A 20,524-nucleotide genomic window follows, 5' to 3' on the forward strand; every position below is an offset into this window, starting at 1 on the left:
GGGTCAGTGAAAAAGAGGAAGCCCCTCAACAAGACAGACTGACACAGTGGCTGCAACAAGGAACTCAAGCATAAGAACGGTTGTGGGCATGGCGCAGGACCAGGCAGTGTCTCATTCGGTTGTACACAGGGTCTCTAGGAATTGGAACTGACTGGACAGCACCTGACAAGAAATGTGACATAATGTACAGAAACTACTTAACAGTGTTTGAAGTATTTTAGAAAGTGCTCAATAAATCTAAGTTCCTATACCTATCATCCTAATCCCATCTACCATTTAATGGAGATGGCAGGAAGGCACAAATACACCAAAAACCAACTAGGGCAAAACAAAGCCAAGTGTCTCTGTCTTTAAAAATATTCCTTTTAATTAGAAGGACGTCACCTCACTTGGGAAAGAGCAAAGAGTCTGGAATTGGAATTCCTGGATTCAAGTCATGTTCCTGCTCCCTTACTCATCTTGTATCCTCAGCAAAGTCCCTGAACTGAATAATAAACAAGGAAATACTAGTCAAATTACACATACACACACAAAAAATCCTTTTAATTCCACAAAAAGCAATTAGCCCCGATTAATAGGAACACATGTTTTGCATTGGCTATATATCCAAAACCGACTGTATTCTGTCCCCATTTAATGATTTAAAAAATAAAGTCCAAGTCTTGTGTATGTCAAAGGAATTCAAATATCATCAAGAAAACTGAGTATCAGAGAAACATATCCAGGCATAAAGTAGCAATTCAATGTTATTTGAAAACATACGAACTTTAAACAGTAAAGCTAAACACGAAATTATTTCGTTTTGTATTTTAACCTGAGATTATAGTTTGACTAAAATTTCTTAGTCTGTTTAAATGTTTTATCATTAAGATACACAAATATTCTGAATATATATATATTCAGGTATTAAGTTAGAAAGAACGCCCTAAAAAAATAGACATGTACATCATTTCATTTAGATTCTAAGCTAAAAAAATCAATTAACTACCTCAAGTTCCCTCATGAAAAAGATAAAGGAAAACAAAATACAACACAGAGGCTATAAGGGCAAAAAGCTAAAGAGATGACCATAAACTCAGAAATTCTATAAGAAAATTAAAATAGCCAATTTTTGTTTTGTTTTATGCATAAAGATTTTTTTACTTTGGCCTGGGGACACGTCCTTATTTTCTGACTATAAAGGGCCACACTAGCTGTTTCTCAGTTAAAAGAAATACTTAGTCTGACCTGAACTATTTAAGTGGAAACAAACTTACACATCTGTTATCAAAGGCTGACTGGACTCATAGTTTTGCTTACTGTTAGGTCTTACAAAATCAGAAATGCCACTGCAATCTTATAATATTATCTTCACCTGAAGTGATATGCCTTTTCTGCACTCAGGTTCAGGTCATAACATTTGTATAAACACACACACATAAATATTCATATGCACACACTTCAAGTAAACTAACGTCTATACCAATCCCCATTTCAAAACAAATCTACAGCAACTGTCAAAGTTTTTAATCAAGTTAATCTCCTCTTCAAGTGCCTACTGTAGTCTCTTTATTTTACTCACATCAAATAAAGAAAAAATTAATTAGCTTTCTGCTAGTTTCAAAAATTTTATTAGAGAGCATCATTTCAAACCATATTACTGCTGAGCAAGGCAAGGTGGGAGTACAGGGGGAAGCTACTAAATAATGCCCATTTTCAATTAGCTATGCTAAGAGAAAGGATCCCTTGTGGTACTGTGGTTAAGCAGCTCTGCTGCTTACTGAAAAGTCGGCAGTTTGAACTCACCAGTCACTCTACAGGAGAAAAGACTTGTACATCAAAATAACTTTAGAGAAGAAATTGGTCAGAAAAACCACCATACCAAAAAATATGCAGTCCTCTCAGCTTAACTGACTACCTGCCTTAGAGATAATTAAAAGATTTTTAGGCATCAAATCGTTGCGCAAATTAAAAGCTAAACAAACTTTTTCCAAATCCCCTTATATATACATGTTGTTGTATGCTGTCGAGTTGATTCCAACTCATAACGACCCTGTACGACAGATCAGAGCTGCCCCCATAGGGTTTCCAAGGTTGCAATCTTTACTAGAACAGATAGTCGAGGTTTCTTCTCCCCTGGACCAACTGGTGAGCTTGAACAGCCAACCTTCTGGTTAGGAGTCCAGCTCTTAACCACTGTGCCATCAAAGTTCCTTTAACATATACAGCTAGTCCCTGACTTACAACGGGGTTCCTGTTCCAATGACTCCATCGTAAGTAGGTTCTGATGTAAGCCGAATACTTTTTAGTCTTTATTATTATTGCCTTTTATTATAAGTATCTTTATAAATTCAATCTTTGTTTTGGGAAGTTGGCATGAGAATGACGAAAAATCAGCAAATTACGGGGTACAACATTGTATGTAGTACATATTACTAAGATGCCAAAAAAACAAAAAAACAGACAGTCCTAGGTATGGTCCATCATAACTCAAATACGTCGTTAAGTCCAGTCGTATTATACCCGTATATCGTTGTTTTGTGCCGTCAAGTCGATTCTGACTCATAGCGACCCTATAGGACAGAGTAAAACTGCCCCTTAGGGTTTCCTACGCTGTTTACAGAAGCAGATCTCCAGGTCTTTTCTTCCACTGAGCTGCTGGTGGGTTCAAACTACTGATCTTTCAGGTAGCCACCGAGCACACTTAACTGTCTACTTACCCATGAGTATGACTTACTGCTTATATTAGGGAGGTCTCAGATCTAACGGCATTGTCAAAAGAGTGGCACAACTTAAGTGATTAATTTTAAATTCATTACTCTTCCATTCTGAATAATTCACGGGGCATCAAATGATACCGTCTTAAAACTACTAGGAATTTAAGTGATCTCTACCCCCCAAAATCTCTCTTTGTGTGCCATTACAGGAATGCGTCACCTAGCTACTAAAAAAAATATATATACTCATGGTATCTATGATAGGATCTTCATAAAGAGTCCTAGTCTGAGTAAGCCCGTATACTCAGATTTATTACAGTCCCAAGCAGAGGGCATAAAATGGAAATAAGTATCTTTTAATTGACCACTCCATGAAAGCTTTTAGTTTGTTTTGTTGTTGATTTTTTTTTTTTTTCAGTGTTTCTCACCTAAGAAAATGTAACTTCAGTTCTGGACAGTAGCTATAATCCATCTTCTCCTAAAAAATGTTTTAAAGTTCAAAAGTAATTTTAAAAAGACAAGAAAATATGACTAAATCAAAACTTTAAAGAACTTAAGTATTTAACTTATATAATTCTTCTGTGCCCATTAAACAAAATACAGAATTAGAAATGTTTTTATTCCTTTCATTCATTTATTCATATGTGCACCCAATAATTATTTGTTTGAGGACCTATAATGTTCAGACACTCACTCTTCTAGACCTTGTCTGGAAAAGACAGTTATTTATCCCTTTTCTTCGGAAGCTTACAGTACAAGAAATCAAGCAAACAAGTGAATAATTACAGCTTTGATGGGAGGAAATTTACATACTGACAGTAGGCTAAAATTATTTTAGAAAATGGATACTTTTTTCATGGCAAAATGCTATAAATCATTTAATACAGAGGCTTTATAAATTAAAAGCAAAACAACAAACTTACCAACGAGAAAATCAAAAGATAATGGAAGAGCAATTCATAAAAGAACCAATTAACACATAAAAAAGATATTCAATCTCACTTGCAATCAAAGAAATACAAACCCTCCACACACAAAGATACTAAAAAATACACTATCCAATATGTAGATATGCTGCATTTATATCCACGGAAGCATAATAAATTTTGTAAGATCAATTTGGCAGAGTCAATAAAAATTTTAACTGTGCATGTACTCTGATTTAGCAATTCCATTTCTACAAATTAAAAAAAAAAAGCAACAACCAATCTATAATATGTTCAATTCATGAAATTCAGCGACACAAGGAGATATGTACAAGGATGCTCATTGTAAGCACCGCTTCTATTACCCAGAAAAATAATTCCCACCATTGATGGGGACTAGCAAATTATAACCTGTTCATGTAATAGAAAAGAATGTGGCCATTTCAAATTAACAGACAAGTAAAAGTAGCAGCTTTGTTGTTGTTACTTGTCGTCAAGTAGATTTTAACTCATGGTGATCACGTGTATGGAGTAGAACTGTTCCATGAGGTTTTCAAGAATGTGAACTTTCAAAAGCAGACTGCCCAGACTGTCTTCTAAGGCTCCTCTAGGTGGATTCGAATTGCCAAACTTTGAGCTAGTAGTCAAGTGCTTAACCATCTGGGCCAACCAGGGCCTAGAAGTAGCTTTAAATGTAATGATGTAGAGAAGATGTCAAAGCTCTTCTAAAAGGGAAATACAATTAGCATATAACATGATCCCACTATCATTCTTATCACTGTATGACTCTTGGGGATTTTTTAAAAAATACGAATACACATGTCATGGATTGAACTGTGTCCTCCAAAAATAATCTGTCAACTTGGCTAGGTCATGACTCTCAATATCTGATGACTGTCCACCATTTTGCCATCTGATGTGATTTTCCCATGTGTTGTAAATCCTATCACTATGATGTTAATGATATGGATTAACGGCAATTATGTTGACTAGATCTACAAGATCAGATTGTGTCTTAAGCCAATCTATTTTGAGATATAAAAGACAAGTGGGCAGAGAGACGGGGACCTCATACGACCACGAAAGTAGTACCAGAAGCAGAGTGCAACCTCTGGACTGGAGGTTCCTGTGCTGAGAAGCTCCTAGACCAGAGAAGATTGATGCCAAGGACCTTACTCCAGAGCCGACAACGAGAAAAAGCCTTCCTCTACAGCCAACGGCCTGAATTTGGACATGTAGCCCACTAGACTGTTAGACAATAAATTTTTCTTTGCTAAAGCCATCCATCCACTTGTGGAATTTCTGTTATAGCAGCACTAAATGACTAAGACCATATATCACTTTTGCAGTTTAAGATGCTCTAATGGGTGTACCAGAACGGATAAATACTCAAAGTAGCTGAAAAAGAACAAAATGCTACTTCTACTCACTACTCTCAGTAAATATTTTTTAAAAAAGAAAAAAAACTATGACTAATCTATACATATTCAAGACATGAAAATAAACTTGCAAAAGATTAGATTAGACACATTTCAATGTATCAATACATTATCACACAGATCAAAAAAAAAAACTCTTCATGTATCACTGATAAAAACTTGGATTTTGCATGATCGAGGAAAATTATAAACTACTGTTCTGAAAAGTCAAATTAAAAAAACCTAAGAAGTTAAAAATACTTATGTTCAAAGATGAAGAATCTTTTAAAAGTAATTACATTTAAGTATGCTTAGGCATTTAAAAACTACTCAAATCATTTTCTGAAGTAGGTCAATTATCTGTTTTACAGATTAAGAAATCACAAATATTTGGATTTATTTAATAACCTACATATCTGTGTCTAGTTCAACTTAATTTGAAAGTACTGAAAATGGTAACTGCTATTACTAATTCAGAAACACAAGTAAATTAGTATAATATTCACAAAAACCAAAACCAAATCAAACCCAATGCTGTAGAGTCAATTCTGACTCATGGCGACCCGACAGGACAGGGTAGAAATTTGGCCTGTTTCACTTTAACTCTATTGGTAGCCATAATTTATTGAAATAAAAGATGCATCACTATTAAATTCTAAGTACTACCTAATAGCAATTACACTATTTATAAACATCCCTAAGAGAAGTCATCTTAAACACATTTAGTTCAATAATAAGTCTTATGTAACACACTTCTAACATATAGCATGCAACTTCCTTCTGGGTTTTTTTTTTTAATTAACTAGTATTGAAAAGGAAAGGTATGCATATGGTTAAATAATTTTTGACAGTAGAAGACGGTACCCAATGAAAATTAAGTCTCCTTCCCATACCAGACCACAGGGGCAACTATAATTGATGGACCTTGAAAAGGGAGCTACGATTTTTCCTAAGTATCTTGTAACAGACCTGCAACCAAAGTATACAAATTGATATTTTAAGCAAGATTCCTAACCTTAGAAACAGAAGAATAATATAAAAGAAGGTTAGTTTTATTACTCAGTCCTGTTGCTAATCCCATGTGATTAAACACCTGAAGCAAAAAATCAGGCCATTTATGATAGTTAAAAATACTCACAACTGAAGCCCCTTCCAATGAAATCTACCCCTAAGTATGAATTCGGAAACCCTGGTGACGTAGTGGTTAAGTGCTACTACAGCCGCTAACCATAAGGTCGAAAGTTCAAATTCACCAGGCACTCCCTGGAACCTCTATAGGGCAGTTTCTACTCTGTCCTATAGGGTCGCTATGAGTTGGAATCGACTTGACAGCAACGGGTTTGGTTGGTTTTTTTTTAAGTATAAATTCGCGGTTAGCTATCCCCCAATCCATTAAATTTAGCACAGATAGTCCCTGGGTTACAACAGGGTTCCGTTCCCAAGACTCCCGTGTTAGCTGGTTCTGACGTAAGTTGAATATCTTTTTTTTTTTTTTTAAGCTGTCATTATTATTGCTTTTTATTACCCACATCTTTACGTATCTGATCTTTATCTGTCTTTAGGGGCAGGCATGAGAACGATGACATCAGCAAATTATGTGCTGCAACACTGTATGTAGTACACGCTACTAATGAGAAGGTGTACAAAAGGCGGGGAAGGTGGGCATAGGTCCTAAGAGCAATTCATCATAACACAAATAACGTCCTAAGTCAGGGACTACCTGTATGGTAATTCTATACTCCACATTGATAACACCAAGCTCAATACTGAACAACTCAATTTCACAAATTTTGTTTTTCATCAATAAAGGAAATCCTAAAAATGCAAAGTCCTAAAAAGAAAGTATTTCAAATGACACAGTATGAGACACACCAACACTTTTTAAAAGATCAGCTTTATTTTAGCGAGGGCTGTCTTTCCAGTGCAATGTTTTACAAATGGCTAAAAATGATTACTCATTGAGGGGGAAGAGGGAAAGTAAAAAAAATTTTTTTCAAACAAAAACTTTCTAAGTAGAAAACTTTTATAACTTGGTATTTTTCATTTAAAAGAAATGTAACATCTCTGTTGTAAACAGGTTCTATACAAAGTATAAACACATAATACCATTAAAACATTTCCTGAGAAATGAATGTTTCCACTGTCATACCCACTTAGTCTCAATGCCACTGACAACCAAAAGCAAGTAATCAGAAACAAACAACCTGTAAAGATTTTAAATACTTGTAAGCTAAAAATCAGTAGATACTACACGTCACTAAAGACACAGAACTTAGCCTCTGATTCTAAGGGATAATCAATTATTAAAACAATGAAACACATCAAAGCTTTAAGAAAAAAAGAAGTATAATGTCTTGCTAAAATGTAAACCTTTAAAATAGTATTAAGTGCATACCCATTAAATCCAGTGACAATTTTCAGTATTCTTTCCTTCATTTCATCAAAGGGAATATATTCGACATTAGGGTTGGGAGGGCCTCTTGGTTCAGGAGCTGAAGTTCTGAAATCATCCATCACTTTCTCCAGTTTGAAAATAAAATAGCCTTTAAATTGGGACCACTGAATCCTACAAGCAAAAAATTAAGAAAATATAATTCCATGTAGTTTTACAATTCTTGAGCACAAAGCATAAATACAGAAAATCTGGCTTCATTTACCATGACGTAATGCTAACCAAATTAACACCTGAGTAGGCAGCACAGGTAGGAGCCCTGGTGGCCTAAGGTTGGCAATTAGAAACCATCGGGCAGCTCTGTGGGAGAAAAGGCCTGGCGATCTGCTTCTATAAAGATTACAGCCTAGGAAACCTTCTGGTTAGCAGGCTGCCCTTACTGTGCCCACCAGGGCTCCTTTAAGATGAACTACCTGTGTGCTAGGTACCATTCTTAGCATTTTTAAAACATTATTTCACTTTCACTTTCTCCCTCATAACAAACCTAACCAGGGAGGTGTTACTGTTCCGTTAAAAATGGATTATTAAGAAACTGGCCTATGGTCACATTTATAATTAAGTGAACAGGTCAGAGTTATTTCAAAACCCAAACTCTTTAATATCCAACCTATAATGTTTATATATAATAGTAAAGGCTTCCTGTCATTTATCTGTTAATAGCAAAATAAGCTTTAATTTTTCCTTTATTCTTTCCCCTTTTAGATAATTATTTTCTGGCCCAATGTACCTCAACTGTAGCCACCGTGCATCTGTCACTGGTAGTCTGCATGTTGCTGTGATGCTAAACAGATTTCAGAGGGGCTTCCAGACTAAGACAAACTAGGAAAAAGGCCTGGCAATCTGATTCCAAAAATCTGCCAATGAAAAAAACCCCATGGATCGCAACAGTCTGATCTCATTGTGGCTTCCGGCAACTAACAACAGGTCACTTAGAAGGTACGTTATCATAGGTTTTATCCAACAAGCACCTGCAAGTAACAACACATTTTCTTTTGTGCTTTCATGTCTATTCACTGATTAAATTAATACAAACAACTTTTTATCCTCTCTCTTCACATTTTATGACTAAAATAAGAGGGAATTTTGTGATACTTGCCTGAATATCCTACATTACAGAAGACAAAAGTGTCAGGAATGCCAATCATTTCCCCAGGCAGAAAGTGCAACCTAGCAGCAGTAGATAGAGCTCTCACAGAGGTAACTCCTTAAAATTAGACAGGGTACTCTGGATGAAGGTGGTGCCAATCTGCAATCACTCTTCCATCCCCACCCAGCGATCTTATAAACTAAGGCAGTAAGTAGTGCCCAAAGTGTCCAAAAGGTCAAAGCTATTTTTGTAAGAATGACTCATTTGCCTTTTTTCAGTGCATGAATGGTACAAAAATAATAGTGGGTAAAACTGCTGGCCCTTTAACATGAATCAAGGCAGTAACAACAAAGTGTACCAGGAGTCATCATTTTCTTCACACCACAAACGCACAGTAAAGAAGTCTATTTCACTTAAGTTAAATGTCATCGTTAGCTGCTGTTGAGCTGGTTCCAACTCACAGCAACCCTATGTACAACAGAATGAAACACTGCCCGGTCCTGCACCATCCTCACAATCACCGCGAAGTTTAATAAAGCAATAAAAATTATAATTTTAAAAAATTTCGACCCTTGAATAAACATCTTTTTCATATTCTGTGTAACAAAATAAGAGCATGCACAAAGTGCTTCCGCTGCTTGCCAAAGTGCTGTGAAGTCTCAAGAAACACTTAAGAATTGTTTGGTAGACAGTTTCTCAAAAATGAAAGAAGCGAGCCTGTTATTTCATGAGAAACAACTGATGGTATGCCGCCAATGATAAAATTTGAAATTTCAAGCAAAGGGTTAATTAAAAGTCTGGAAATTTTTTATTCTCCACTGTGAGCTTGCAAAGCACCCAATACTTTCCCAGGACATTTCTAACGCAACTCATTCGGATATAAAAGACACTTGGATTTTTTTAATATGGTACAGTGAGATGCGTCAACGCTAGAAAGATCTACTAGCTCAGTGACCTTAATGATCAAATCATACAACAGTACAAAAGATCCATTCAAAGTGTAAGACAGACCAATAGATTTTAATGTAAAGAGAATGAAAACTTTATTGATATATTTCAGATTCTACATTGTGCTTCATCTTTTGAAAAACCACCACTTGTGACTCTTGGTGCAGTACTAGAAAATATGCACAAACACCTGAAAAGGCCGTTAAATTCTCCTCAACTTTTCCAACTATATCTGTGTAAGGCTGGGTTTTCTGTATATACTTCAACCAAAACTCACTGCAAAAGATTAGATGCAGAAGCAGCTATGAGAATCCAGCTATTTTCTATTAAGCTAGACATTAAACATATTTACTGAAGTGACCTCTCCCCCCAAAGAAAGCCAGTTTTTTCACTAAATTTTGTTTCAGTGGAAATATGATATAAAAATGTTATTTGTGTATTATTGTTACTTTAAATAGGCATTTAAAAATTGTCTTGGCTTTATTTGTATTGATAGATACAATCCACATAAAACTGTGCTGGGGTTCTCATTAATTTTTTTTTTTATGTAAAGGGATCCTAAGACCAAAAAGTTTGAGAACAGCAAGTGAGAGAGTAATTCCAAAGATTCCCAACTGCACTTAAGCAGAGAAAGGCATGAGTCCCTTTACTTACAAAAATAAATTATATAATCAAAATGTAAATCATGAGGGTTTACTAACTGCAGGGGAATAATGTTGCTGCACACACACTTAAAAAAAAGAAACCTGACCAGCTGCCTCCAAGTTCATTCCAACTAATGTCAACCACATGTATTAGGGTAAAACTGTGCTCCATTGTTTCAAATGGTTTTTCAGAAGTAGATCGCCAGTCCTTTCTTCCAAGGTATCTCTGGGACAGTGTTAGCCATTTGCACCAACCAAGGACTCCAAGTGTCTGTCGGTCTGTCGTACTGTGGGGGCTTGTGTGTTGCTGTGATGCTGGAAGCTATGCCACCGGTATTCAGATACCAGCAGGGTCACCCATGGAGGACAGGTTTCAGCTGAGCTTCCAGACTAAGACAGACTAGGAAGAAGGAACCGGCAGTCTACTTCTGAAAAGCATTTGCCAGTGAAAACCTTATGAATAGCAGCAGAACACTGTCTGATATAGTGCTGGAAGAGGAGCCCCCCAGGTTGAAAGGCACTCAAAAGATGACTGGGGAAGAGCTGCCTCCTCAAAGTAGAGTCAACCTTAATGACGTGGGTGGAATAAAGCTTTTGGGACCTTCATTTGCTGATGTGTCACGACTCAAAATGAGAAGAAACAGCTGCAGACATCCATTAATAATCGGAACATGGAATGTACGAAGTATGAATCTAGGAAAATTAAAAATCGTCAAAAATGAAATGGAACGCATAAACATCAATATCCTAGGCATCAGTGAACTGAAATGGACTGGTATTGGCCATTTTGAATTGGACAATCATATAGTCTACTATCCTGGGAATGACAACTTGAAGAGGAACGGTGTTGCATTCATCGTCAAAAAGAACATTTCAAGATCTATCCTGAAGTAGTACGATGCTGTCAGTGATAGGATAATATCCATACGCCTACAAGGAAGACCAGTTAATACGACTATTATTCAAATTTACTCACCAACCACTAGGGCCAAAGATAAAGAAATATAAGATTTTTATCAGCTGCTGCAGTCTGAAATTGATCAAACATGCAAATCAAGATGCACTGATAATTACTGGTGATTGGAATGCAAAAGTTGGAAACAAAGAAGGATCAGTAGTTGGAAAATATGGCCTTGGTGATAGAAACAATGCCAGAGATCGAATGATAGAATTTTGCAAGACCAACAACTTCTTCATTGCAAACACCTTCTTTCACCAACATAAACAGCGACTATACACATGGACCTCGCCAGATGGAGCGCACAGAAATCAATAGACTACATCTGCGGAAACAGACGATGGAAAAGCTCAGTATCATCAGTCAGAACAAGGCCAAGGGCCGACTGTGGAACAGACCATCAACTGCTCATATGCAAGTTCAAGCTGAAACTGAAGAAAATCAGAGCAAGTCCATGAGAGCCAAAATATGACCTTGAGTATATCCCACCTGAATTGAGAGACCATCTCAAAAACAGATTTGACGCACTGAACACTAGTGACCGAAGACCAGACGAGTTGTGGAATGACATCAAGGACATCATACATGAAGAAAGCAAGAGGTCATTGAAAAGACAGCAAAGAAAGAAAAGACCAAGATGGATGTCAGATGAGACTCTGAAAGTTGCTCTCGAGCATCGAGCAGCTAAAGCAAAAGGAAGAATTCATGAAGGAAAAGAACTGAACAGAAAATTTCAAAGGGCAGCTGGAGAAGACAAAATATTATAATGACGTGCAAAGAGCAGAACACGCTCGGTGTTTCTCAAGCTGAAAGAACTGAAGAAAAAACTCAAGCCTCGGGTTTCAACAGTGAAGGACTCTATGGGGAAAATACTAAATGATGCAGGAAGCATCAAAAGAAGGTGGAAGGAATACACACAGTCATTATACCAAAAAGAATCAGTCGATGTTCAAACCATTTCAAGAAGCAGCATATGATCAGGAACCGATGGTACTGAAGGAAGAAGTCCAAGCTGCTTTGAAGGCAGTGGCGAAAAACAAGGCTCCAGGAATTGATGGAGTATCAATTGAGATGTTTCAACAAACGGATGCAGCACTGAAGGTGCTTACTCGTCTATGCCAAGAAATATGGAAGACAGCTTCCTGGCTAACTGACTCGAAGAGATCCATATTTATGCCTATTCCCAAGAAAGGTGATCTAGCTGAATGTGGAAATTATAGAACAATAAAAATATATATTTTTTTATTTTTTATCATTAATATCACACACAAGAAAAATTTTGCTGAAGATCATTCAAAAATGGCTGCAGCAGTATATCGACAGGGAACTGTCAGAAATTCAGGCCGGTTTCAGAAGAGGACGTGGAACCACGGATATCATTGCTGATGCCAGATGGATCCTGGCTGAAAGCAGAGAATACCAGAAGGATGTTTACCTGTGTTTTATTGACTACGCAAAGACATTGGCTGTATGGATCATAACAAATTATGGATAACGTTGCGAAGAATGGGAATTCCAGAACACTTAATTGTGCTCATGAGGAACCTTTACACAGATTAAGAGGCAGTTGTTCAGACAGAACAGGGGATACTGATTGGTTTAAAGTCAGGAAAGGTGTGCGTTAGGGTTGTATTCTTTCACCATACCTTTTCGATCTGTATGCTGAGCAAATAATCCGAGAAGCTGGAGTATATGAAGAAGAACCAGGCATCAGGGTTGGAGGAAGACTCATTAACAACTTGCGTTATGCAGGTGACACAACCTTGCTTGCTGAAAGTGAAGAGAACTTGAAGCACTTACTAATGAAGATCAAAGACCACAGCCTTCAGTATGGATTGCACCTCAACATAAAGAGAACAAAAATCTTCACAACTGTACCAATGAACAACATCATGATAAACAGAGAAAAGACTGAAGTCGTCAAGGATTTCATGTTACTTGGATCCACAATCAACAGCCATGGAAGCAGCAGTCAAGAAATCAAAAGACGCACTGCATTGGGTAAATCTGATGCAAAGGACCTCTTTAAAGTGATGAAGAGCAAAGATGTCACCTTGAAGACTAAGGTGCGCCTGACCCAAGCCATGGTATTTTCAATCGCATCATATGCATGTGAAAGCTGGACAACGAATAAGGAAGACCGAAGAAGAGCTGACGCCTTTGAATTGTGGCAATGACGAAAAACACTGAATATACCATGGACTGCCAGAAGAACGAATAAATCTGTCTTGAAAGAAGTACAACCAGAATGCTCTTTAGAGGCAAGGATGGTGAGACTGCGTATTACATACTTTGGACATGTTGTCAGGAGGGATCAGTCCCTGGAGAAGGACAGCATGCTTGGCAAAGTACAGGGTCAGCGGAAAAGGGGAAGACCCTCAACGAGGTGGAATGACACAGTGGCTGCAACAATGGGCTCAAGCATAACAACGATTATAAGGATGGCGTGGGACTGGGCAGTGTTTCGTTCTGTTGTGCACAGATAAGAGTCGCTATGAGTCGGAGCCGACTCGATGGCACCTAACAACAACAACAACAGGGACTCAAGCACACAAATAGAGGGTAAATTTCATTCAGCGAAGTTCCAAATATGACAGAATAATGAGAGAAGGATTTGGTTTTGTTGGTTCCATGTCTCCTGTATATATCTAATGTATACATCTGTTGAATGCAGGAAACTTTAAAAGACTCCATAAAAATAAGTATACATTACTACCACTCTCTAAAATAATCTCCATTTCCCTTTACTGTCTTGTGAAGAAATATTTTTAAGGAAACATTTTAATTTTAACTCAATAGATGAGGTTTTAAATCTCAGAAGAACAACTGTGGCATTACATGACTAAAATTAGCAAGAGTCACCCTCAACACACACTCAACAAACTAACAATATAGTCATGCTGGTAAAAGGACATTTAAGACATCATACTTCTTGGTAAAAAGCTAAATGCCTTCTCCCTGAGAAACAAGAGAAGGATGTCTGCTTTCATTATTTCTGTACTAGAAGTTCTAGCCTGGACAATCAGGCAAGGAAATGAAATAAATGGCAACCAAACTGAAAAGGAAGCAGTAAACAATCTCCACATCCAGGTGACACACTGAAAATCCTAAAGGCTCCACAAAACTAATAAAGGAGTTCAGCAAGGCTGCACGATTGTTAATATACAAAAACGCACTGTATTTCTTTACAACAGTAATGAACAAAACCAAAAACAAAATTAACGACTACATTTATAATATACATCAAAAAGAATAAAATAATTAGGAATAAATTTAACAAAAGAAGTACAAAATGTATACTCTGAAAAGTACAGAACACCGTAGAAAGAAATTAAAGAAGACCTAAACACACCTACTCCTCACTTCGACTACCTCATTATTCAACATTTGGCATCTACGACAATAGTAAAAAATCTCCTGAGTATTTTGCACACTAACAAGGCAGCAAGCATGGTGAAAATGGCTTGGCATGTTTCTTCCCTCAAGGAGGGTCTCTGGGCGGCCTCTGGAAAGCTGGGCTGCTCTGTGCGGCGCCCTCAGCTCCCTCCTGGCAAAATAAATCCTCACATTTACTGTCAACTGATTTTAGATAAGGGTGCCAAAACAAAAACTATTTGAAAAACAGTAGTTTTTCAACAAATGGTGCTGGGACAACTGGACAGGCCAAAAAAAAAAAAAAAAAAAATGAAATTAACTCAGAATGGATCAAAGACATAACTAGAAGAGCTAGAACTATTAAAAACTCTAAAAAAGAAAACGGGTAAATCTTAGTGACCTTCAATTTAGCAAAGGTTTCAAAGACATGACAACAAACAAAAAACAAACCAGACCATCAAAATTAAAAACATTTGTGCTTCAAAGGATACCCTCAAAAAATGAGAAGACAGTCCATGGAATGGGAGAAAATACTTGCAGATCACGCACCTTATCAGGGGCTTTGGTCTAGAGCACATACAACTCTGAATATACCCAAGAACGCTGAATTGTGCACTTAAAGTGGGTAAATGGTATAGTATGTAAATTTTATCTCAATGAAGTTGTCATCCCCCCAAAACCGGTGAGGGTGATTAGTAAAAACTATCTGCATGATGACCATAGAGACGCAAATGGTTAACTTGTTCCATGGCTAACCAAAAGGTTAGATATTCAAGTCTTCCCAGAGGTGTCTCCAAAGAAAGGTCTGGCGATCTGCCTCCCAAAAAACCCGCCACTGACAATTGCACGGCCCGGAGATCGACGGAGATGCACACGGGGTCGCCAGGAGTCAGAGCCGACGGCAACTGGTTTACTCGTTTATTTCCAAGATTCCTTCTTCCTTCCTTTCCCTGTTTCTAGAGGAATTTAAAGCTTTATGAAGCAGAGGCAGCACGTTATAATTTTAGATGTGCTGAATATTAATTTCTGATTAATATATAATTGTCAATAGTTCCTAAAACTTGCCTTTCAATTCCCCTGTACTATCCACATGCTGGTAGAAGGTCGGCAAAAATGAGGGCGACACTCTGTGGGACGGACTGACACAATATCCACAACAATGGACACCTGCGTGCCAACGATCACGAAGATGGCACCAGGACCATCTCTGTTCTGTTATCCATTCTGTTATCCATTGTCCTGCCAGAAGTCTGAACCAAATCCACAGCCACTAACAACCACAATCCACATGTATGTATTTAACTAATACTAAACCCACCAGGGAAGCTCGTACTGACAATCATCAGTATAACAGAACGCCTACGCTTCTCATTTCTTAAGAGTTCTTAGCAGTTTGAATTATCGCCCACTAATTCATAAGCTGTTAATTCATAAGCTGTTTTATGAATTAGATTTTCCACATACACAGGGTATTTTTTTAACCCTATTTTTGCACTATTTGCTAATCCATCTGTGATATTGAAAAATAAGCACATGAACAAGAATAGCCAGACAACAAAAAGTGAACAATGCCTGGTAAGGAACACTATGGGAAGCTTCAGAGAACCTATGACACTAACTCATGAGACAGGATCAAGCCCCATCAACTGAAATGAATGATGTAAACACTGTATTATAAGTTTCAAATGGAACAAGCATACCAAAGCCAAAACCAAACCCACTGCCGCCGAGCCAATTCCAACTCACAGTGGCACTAAAGGACAAGGCAGCACTGTCCCACAGGGCTTCCAAGGCTGTACATCTTTAAGGAGGCAGACTGCCACGTCTTTCTTCCCAGGAGCCACTGAGTGGGTCCGAACCATCAACCTTTCGGTTAGCAGCAGAGCACGTAACGCTGCGCCACAAGGGCTCTTCACACCATATATAGATTAAAAAACAAAAAACCCTTTCGTAAAAATTGAAAGACATAGCTTTCTGGTAGAACAAAACTATTTGACAAAAATAAAAACAGAAAACGCCTCCCTGAAAACTATATAATTCAGGAACAAACACAGGCTATAAGCAGATCAACTAAATATTTGGCAGCAAAAATAATTTTCTTAGGAATGTATTCATTAGATGAGTAGAAACTAAAAACAACCAAAAAATCCTTTTTTTCAATATGGAAATGAAATTACTCTAAACAGATGCTCATGAAACAAAAACATTTTCAATTTTAGAATTAACTCCTCCATGGAAAATCTTCTAGTAGAAATAAAATACATACTCGGAATTTAAACCAAAAATTTACTGAAATTCTTTTCCATTAGATTTTTAAGCAAGCTCACCCCTTCCTTTTCTTCTCTTTCCCTTTTTGCAGTTTCTCTTCTAGGAAGGTAAAACAAGTCATCTCATTAGTAAATACAGCCTCTTCACACTGGACTCTCTCTCTCTCCACAGACACTCATGAGTCCACACTAAATCAAACATGCTTCCCTGATAATCCCCTAAAGGTTAAAGATATTTATCAGGGACTCAAGGACAGAAAACCCATCTTTTATTTTCCCAGCTGGTTCTAGAACATGTTAGTGACCACTGGCCAGCACCTCAACTGGTTGTCTGTCTCCTACTGTTCCAAATTTCATTAGGGTTATGGGAGTCCTTCAATGCCTTACTTTCCTCTTCATATCTGGTCTCTGTCTACTCTCAGCCTAATTGCATTCCATACAGAACGTGTGTGGAAAGCTGACACAAGAGAGCCCTACTACTCCCAAACCCATTAAACCTGTTGCCCATCAAGTCGATTCGGACTCATAGCGACCCTACATGACCAAGTAGAAATGCCCCCTAGGGTTTCCAAATTGCCGATCTATTGGTTAGAAGCCATAGCTCTTAACCACTTCATCACTTGTAAATACAAAAGGGGAATATGGGAAAAATGAATAAATAAAAACAGGAAGAAATCTAATGGGACTGATCACTCCGGCAAAGGGACAGGCTTATAAAATGCTTAATCTTCAAAAAACTGGTACTGAATCAGGAGACTTACAATGTCATAAAGATTTGGTTTTAATTATATGACTGAAGCAAACAAGTAATTTAATCTGAATACCGAATTGAGAAGAAGATTGGTAAAAAGTCAGAACGCATTATGAATTGTTTACACAAATCATTATAACATTTTTAAGAACTAATTTTAAATACAAATTACTAGCTCAGAAAACCTCTACAGAGAATTGGAGAATGTTCCTTTCACATTATTTTACATTAACATTGTCATATTACACTACATATATATATATATACACATACACACACGCATATATAAATAAAATCAACTAACTGACCAAACATTAAAATAGAACAGTGAACTCAAACACAGCCCAGAGGCAGACACATACATATATGGAAACTCGGTATATGGGAAAGGACAGCTTATTCAGCAAATGGTTAGAAAACCAAACCCACTACTGTTGAGTCGATTCCGACTCTCAGCGACCCTGCAGGACAGAGCAGAACTGCACCACAGAGTTTCCAAGCAGCACCTGGTGGATTCGAATTGCCACCGTTTTGGTCAGCAGCTGTACCTCTTAACCACTATGCCACCACTGTGTTCCATGGTATGTGCGTATATAATAACATCTGTTTTTTTTCTGACTGCATCACTGCAAAAAATGGAAGATACTGAAAGATAAAAACAAAATGGAAATTATCCACAATCTGCCTAGTTAACAATTATTGAAGTATATTTTAGTGTATTTCTTGCCGATATTTATTCCATTCTATATATGTTTATTAAAATTTGATGTCCTAATTTAATATCCTGCCCCCTCATGTGATTTACAGTGATATTTTTCAAGAGTCAGTCTTTGAAAGCAAGATTTTAAAAGATATCACCTAGTTATACCATAATTAGTAATGATAGCCACCATTTTCCCCTCAAAATTTAGTTTGCTCCCAGCTCTCTGCAATTAAAAACAATTTTGTGGTTAACATCCTAATAATAAATTTTTGTATGCATCTACTTATCACCTTAGCATAGATTACTCAAAGTGGAATTACTGAGTCACAAGAATGAAGTACATATAACAAACCTCTAACATAAACTTTCAAATGCCCTCCAGAAAAGCTGTACCACTTAATACAGTCCCGTCAGCAATGTCTAGAAACATTTACTCTGTTCGAGCAGTATAATCTTTCAAAAATTTTGTCAATATGACAGTAGAAAACCTTTACTTTAATTTGCATTTCATTCACTGCTAATGAAATTGAATATTTTTACCTGTGTTTATTGGCCGTGAGACACTTGTATGTTTGTGCAGAGATCTTTTGCAAGCTCTCCCCCCAGGGTTTCTCGTCCTTGGCGCTACTGCTATTTTAGGCCAGATAATTCTTAGTGGTAGGGGACGTGCTGTGGATTGTAGGAAATCAACCAGCATCTCTGGCCTCCTCCCACAGCAGCCGGTAGCAGCACCACTTTCACCCCCACTCCTACCACACCCCCATGCTGTGACAACCAAAAATGTCTCCAAACATTGCTAAATGTTCCCGTGAAGACAAAATTACCCCCAGTTATGTCCCCCAAATTGTCCCAATGTGCCACCCTTACTCCTTTAAAACGGCTTGTCTGTTTCTTATGCTCATGTATTATTGAGAAGTAAATTACTACGTGACACAGTATGAATGTAACTTTCAGGTTCTCTTTTTCTACTGGCTGCCTCAAGACTGAAAACTTCTTTTTGACACAAATTGTGAAGTGACACTAAAACATATTAGTCTAACTGTTTCCATTTTGAAACTACCTTTGAAATATTACATATTTTCTTACTCAGAAACTCCTGTCTAGCTATCTGAAGATGGCACGGTACCTGCTCCAAAGCAATGAAGTTCTGACACAAAAAGGGAAAGTATCTGCCTCTGAAAGTCTATTTTTCAAATTAGAGTGCTAAATATCTAATGACGGCTATACACAAAGAATCCAATCAGTCTCAGCTGATAACACTAACTTTCAGATGATAGCTCACTGTAAACTTGGGTTTCTTTTTTGGCAACTTGTATATTCATGATAAGGATTCTAACATGCCTAAAGATTCCAGTTACTATCCTCCACTCACCTCCCTACCAATTAAAAAAAAAAGTTCAAGAAATAGTGTGCCCTGGTTAACCTGACTTATGCTTAACTCCTCGCTAGCCTTTGAGCCCTTGTTGAAAATCTTTCTCAAATCTATTAATATACCAACATGATCACTTCCCTTCCACATGAACAGCTAAATCAAAGATACATTTCAAATGGCATGGCTCAGGCTGACAACAGCCAACTGAGGGGGTACTTACTGGGCACCAGCTAAATGGCTGAGGCCGATCTACTCTCCTCCCTGCTACTAGGGAACTACTGCATTTCCTCCACAATCCGGTTGATACCAATTCCAACCAGCCAACCGACCCCGCCCGACCCCCTCTTCCCTTCCTACCCACTCCTTCATTTTACCAGAGCCTAGGTAGGGCCTGGAGCCCTGGTGGCATAGTGGTTAAAAGCTCGTTTGGTAACCAGAAGGTCAGCAGTTCGAATCCACCTGCTGCTCCTTAGAAACCCTAGGGGGCAGTTCTACTCTGTCCTATAAGGTTGCTATGAGTCGGAATTGGCTAGACAGCAACAGGTTTGTCCTCAGTTTTTTTAGAGAGGCCCTGGGCCCTTTTTTCATTCTATTAACTCACCCCATAACATCAAGGTCAACAGCAGTTAGAAAGTACAGAAGATATATAAGATATATGGTCCTTGACTAACAAAATTAGTTTGGAGAACAAGAAGAAAATAAGACATCACAGAATATTAATTATAGAGATTTCAGTGATAGTACAATAGAACCAGAAGATCAATATAGGTTTAGAGCCATGAAGGAAAGGCTTCTGGACAAGTTGGGACTTTAAGCTGAACTTAGACGAATAGATACAAAAAAAAAAAAGGTAAAAAGGTAGAGAAATTAAGTAAAGGCAGGAGGACCTGTTGGTGTGCACCAAGTCGATTCCAACTCATAGTGACT

General features: G+C 37.6%; 1 protein-coding gene and 1 long non-coding RNA gene across 8 annotated transcripts in view; both read right to left on the reverse strand.

The window, feature by feature from the left end:
- The window catches only part of PPP4R2 (protein phosphatase 4 regulatory subunit 2), a 78,027-nt gene that overhangs the window by 14,451 nt on the left and 43,052 nt on the right, over positions 1–20,524 (reverse strand). For 5 of the 7 annotated variants that reach the window (XM_064275009.1, XM_064275010.1, XM_010590047.3 and 2 more), the window contains exon 3: positions 7,436–7,606. The exons of 1 other annotated variant lie outside the window; for it this stretch is intronic. In XM_064275009.1, coding sequence (XP_064131079.1) covers positions 7,436–7,606 — 171 coding nt within the window. Of the gene's footprint in view, positions 1–7,435; positions 7,607–8,219; positions 8,311–20,524 lie in introns of those variants that run through there. One more of the 7 variants, XM_023548012.2, reaches the window with a different exon arrangement.
- The window catches only part of LOC135228497 (uncharacterized), a 40,119-nt gene continuing 27,952 nt past the window's right edge, over positions 8,358–20,524 (reverse strand). The window contains exons 2-3 of the long non-coding RNA XR_010319066.1: positions 18,071–18,167; positions 8,358–8,460 (exon numbers count right to left, since the gene is read on the reverse strand). This is a non-coding gene — a long non-coding RNA (uncharacterized LOC135228497). The remainder of the gene's footprint in view (positions 8,461–18,070; positions 18,168–20,524) is intronic.

This window comes from Loxodonta africana, chromosome 22 (genome assembly GCF_030014295.1).
Source record: "Loxodonta africana isolate mLoxAfr1 chromosome 22, mLoxAfr1.hap2, whole genome shotgun sequence".
NCBI classification, from domain to species: domain Eukaryota; kingdom Metazoa; phylum Chordata; class Mammalia; order Proboscidea; family Elephantidae; genus Loxodonta; species Loxodonta africana.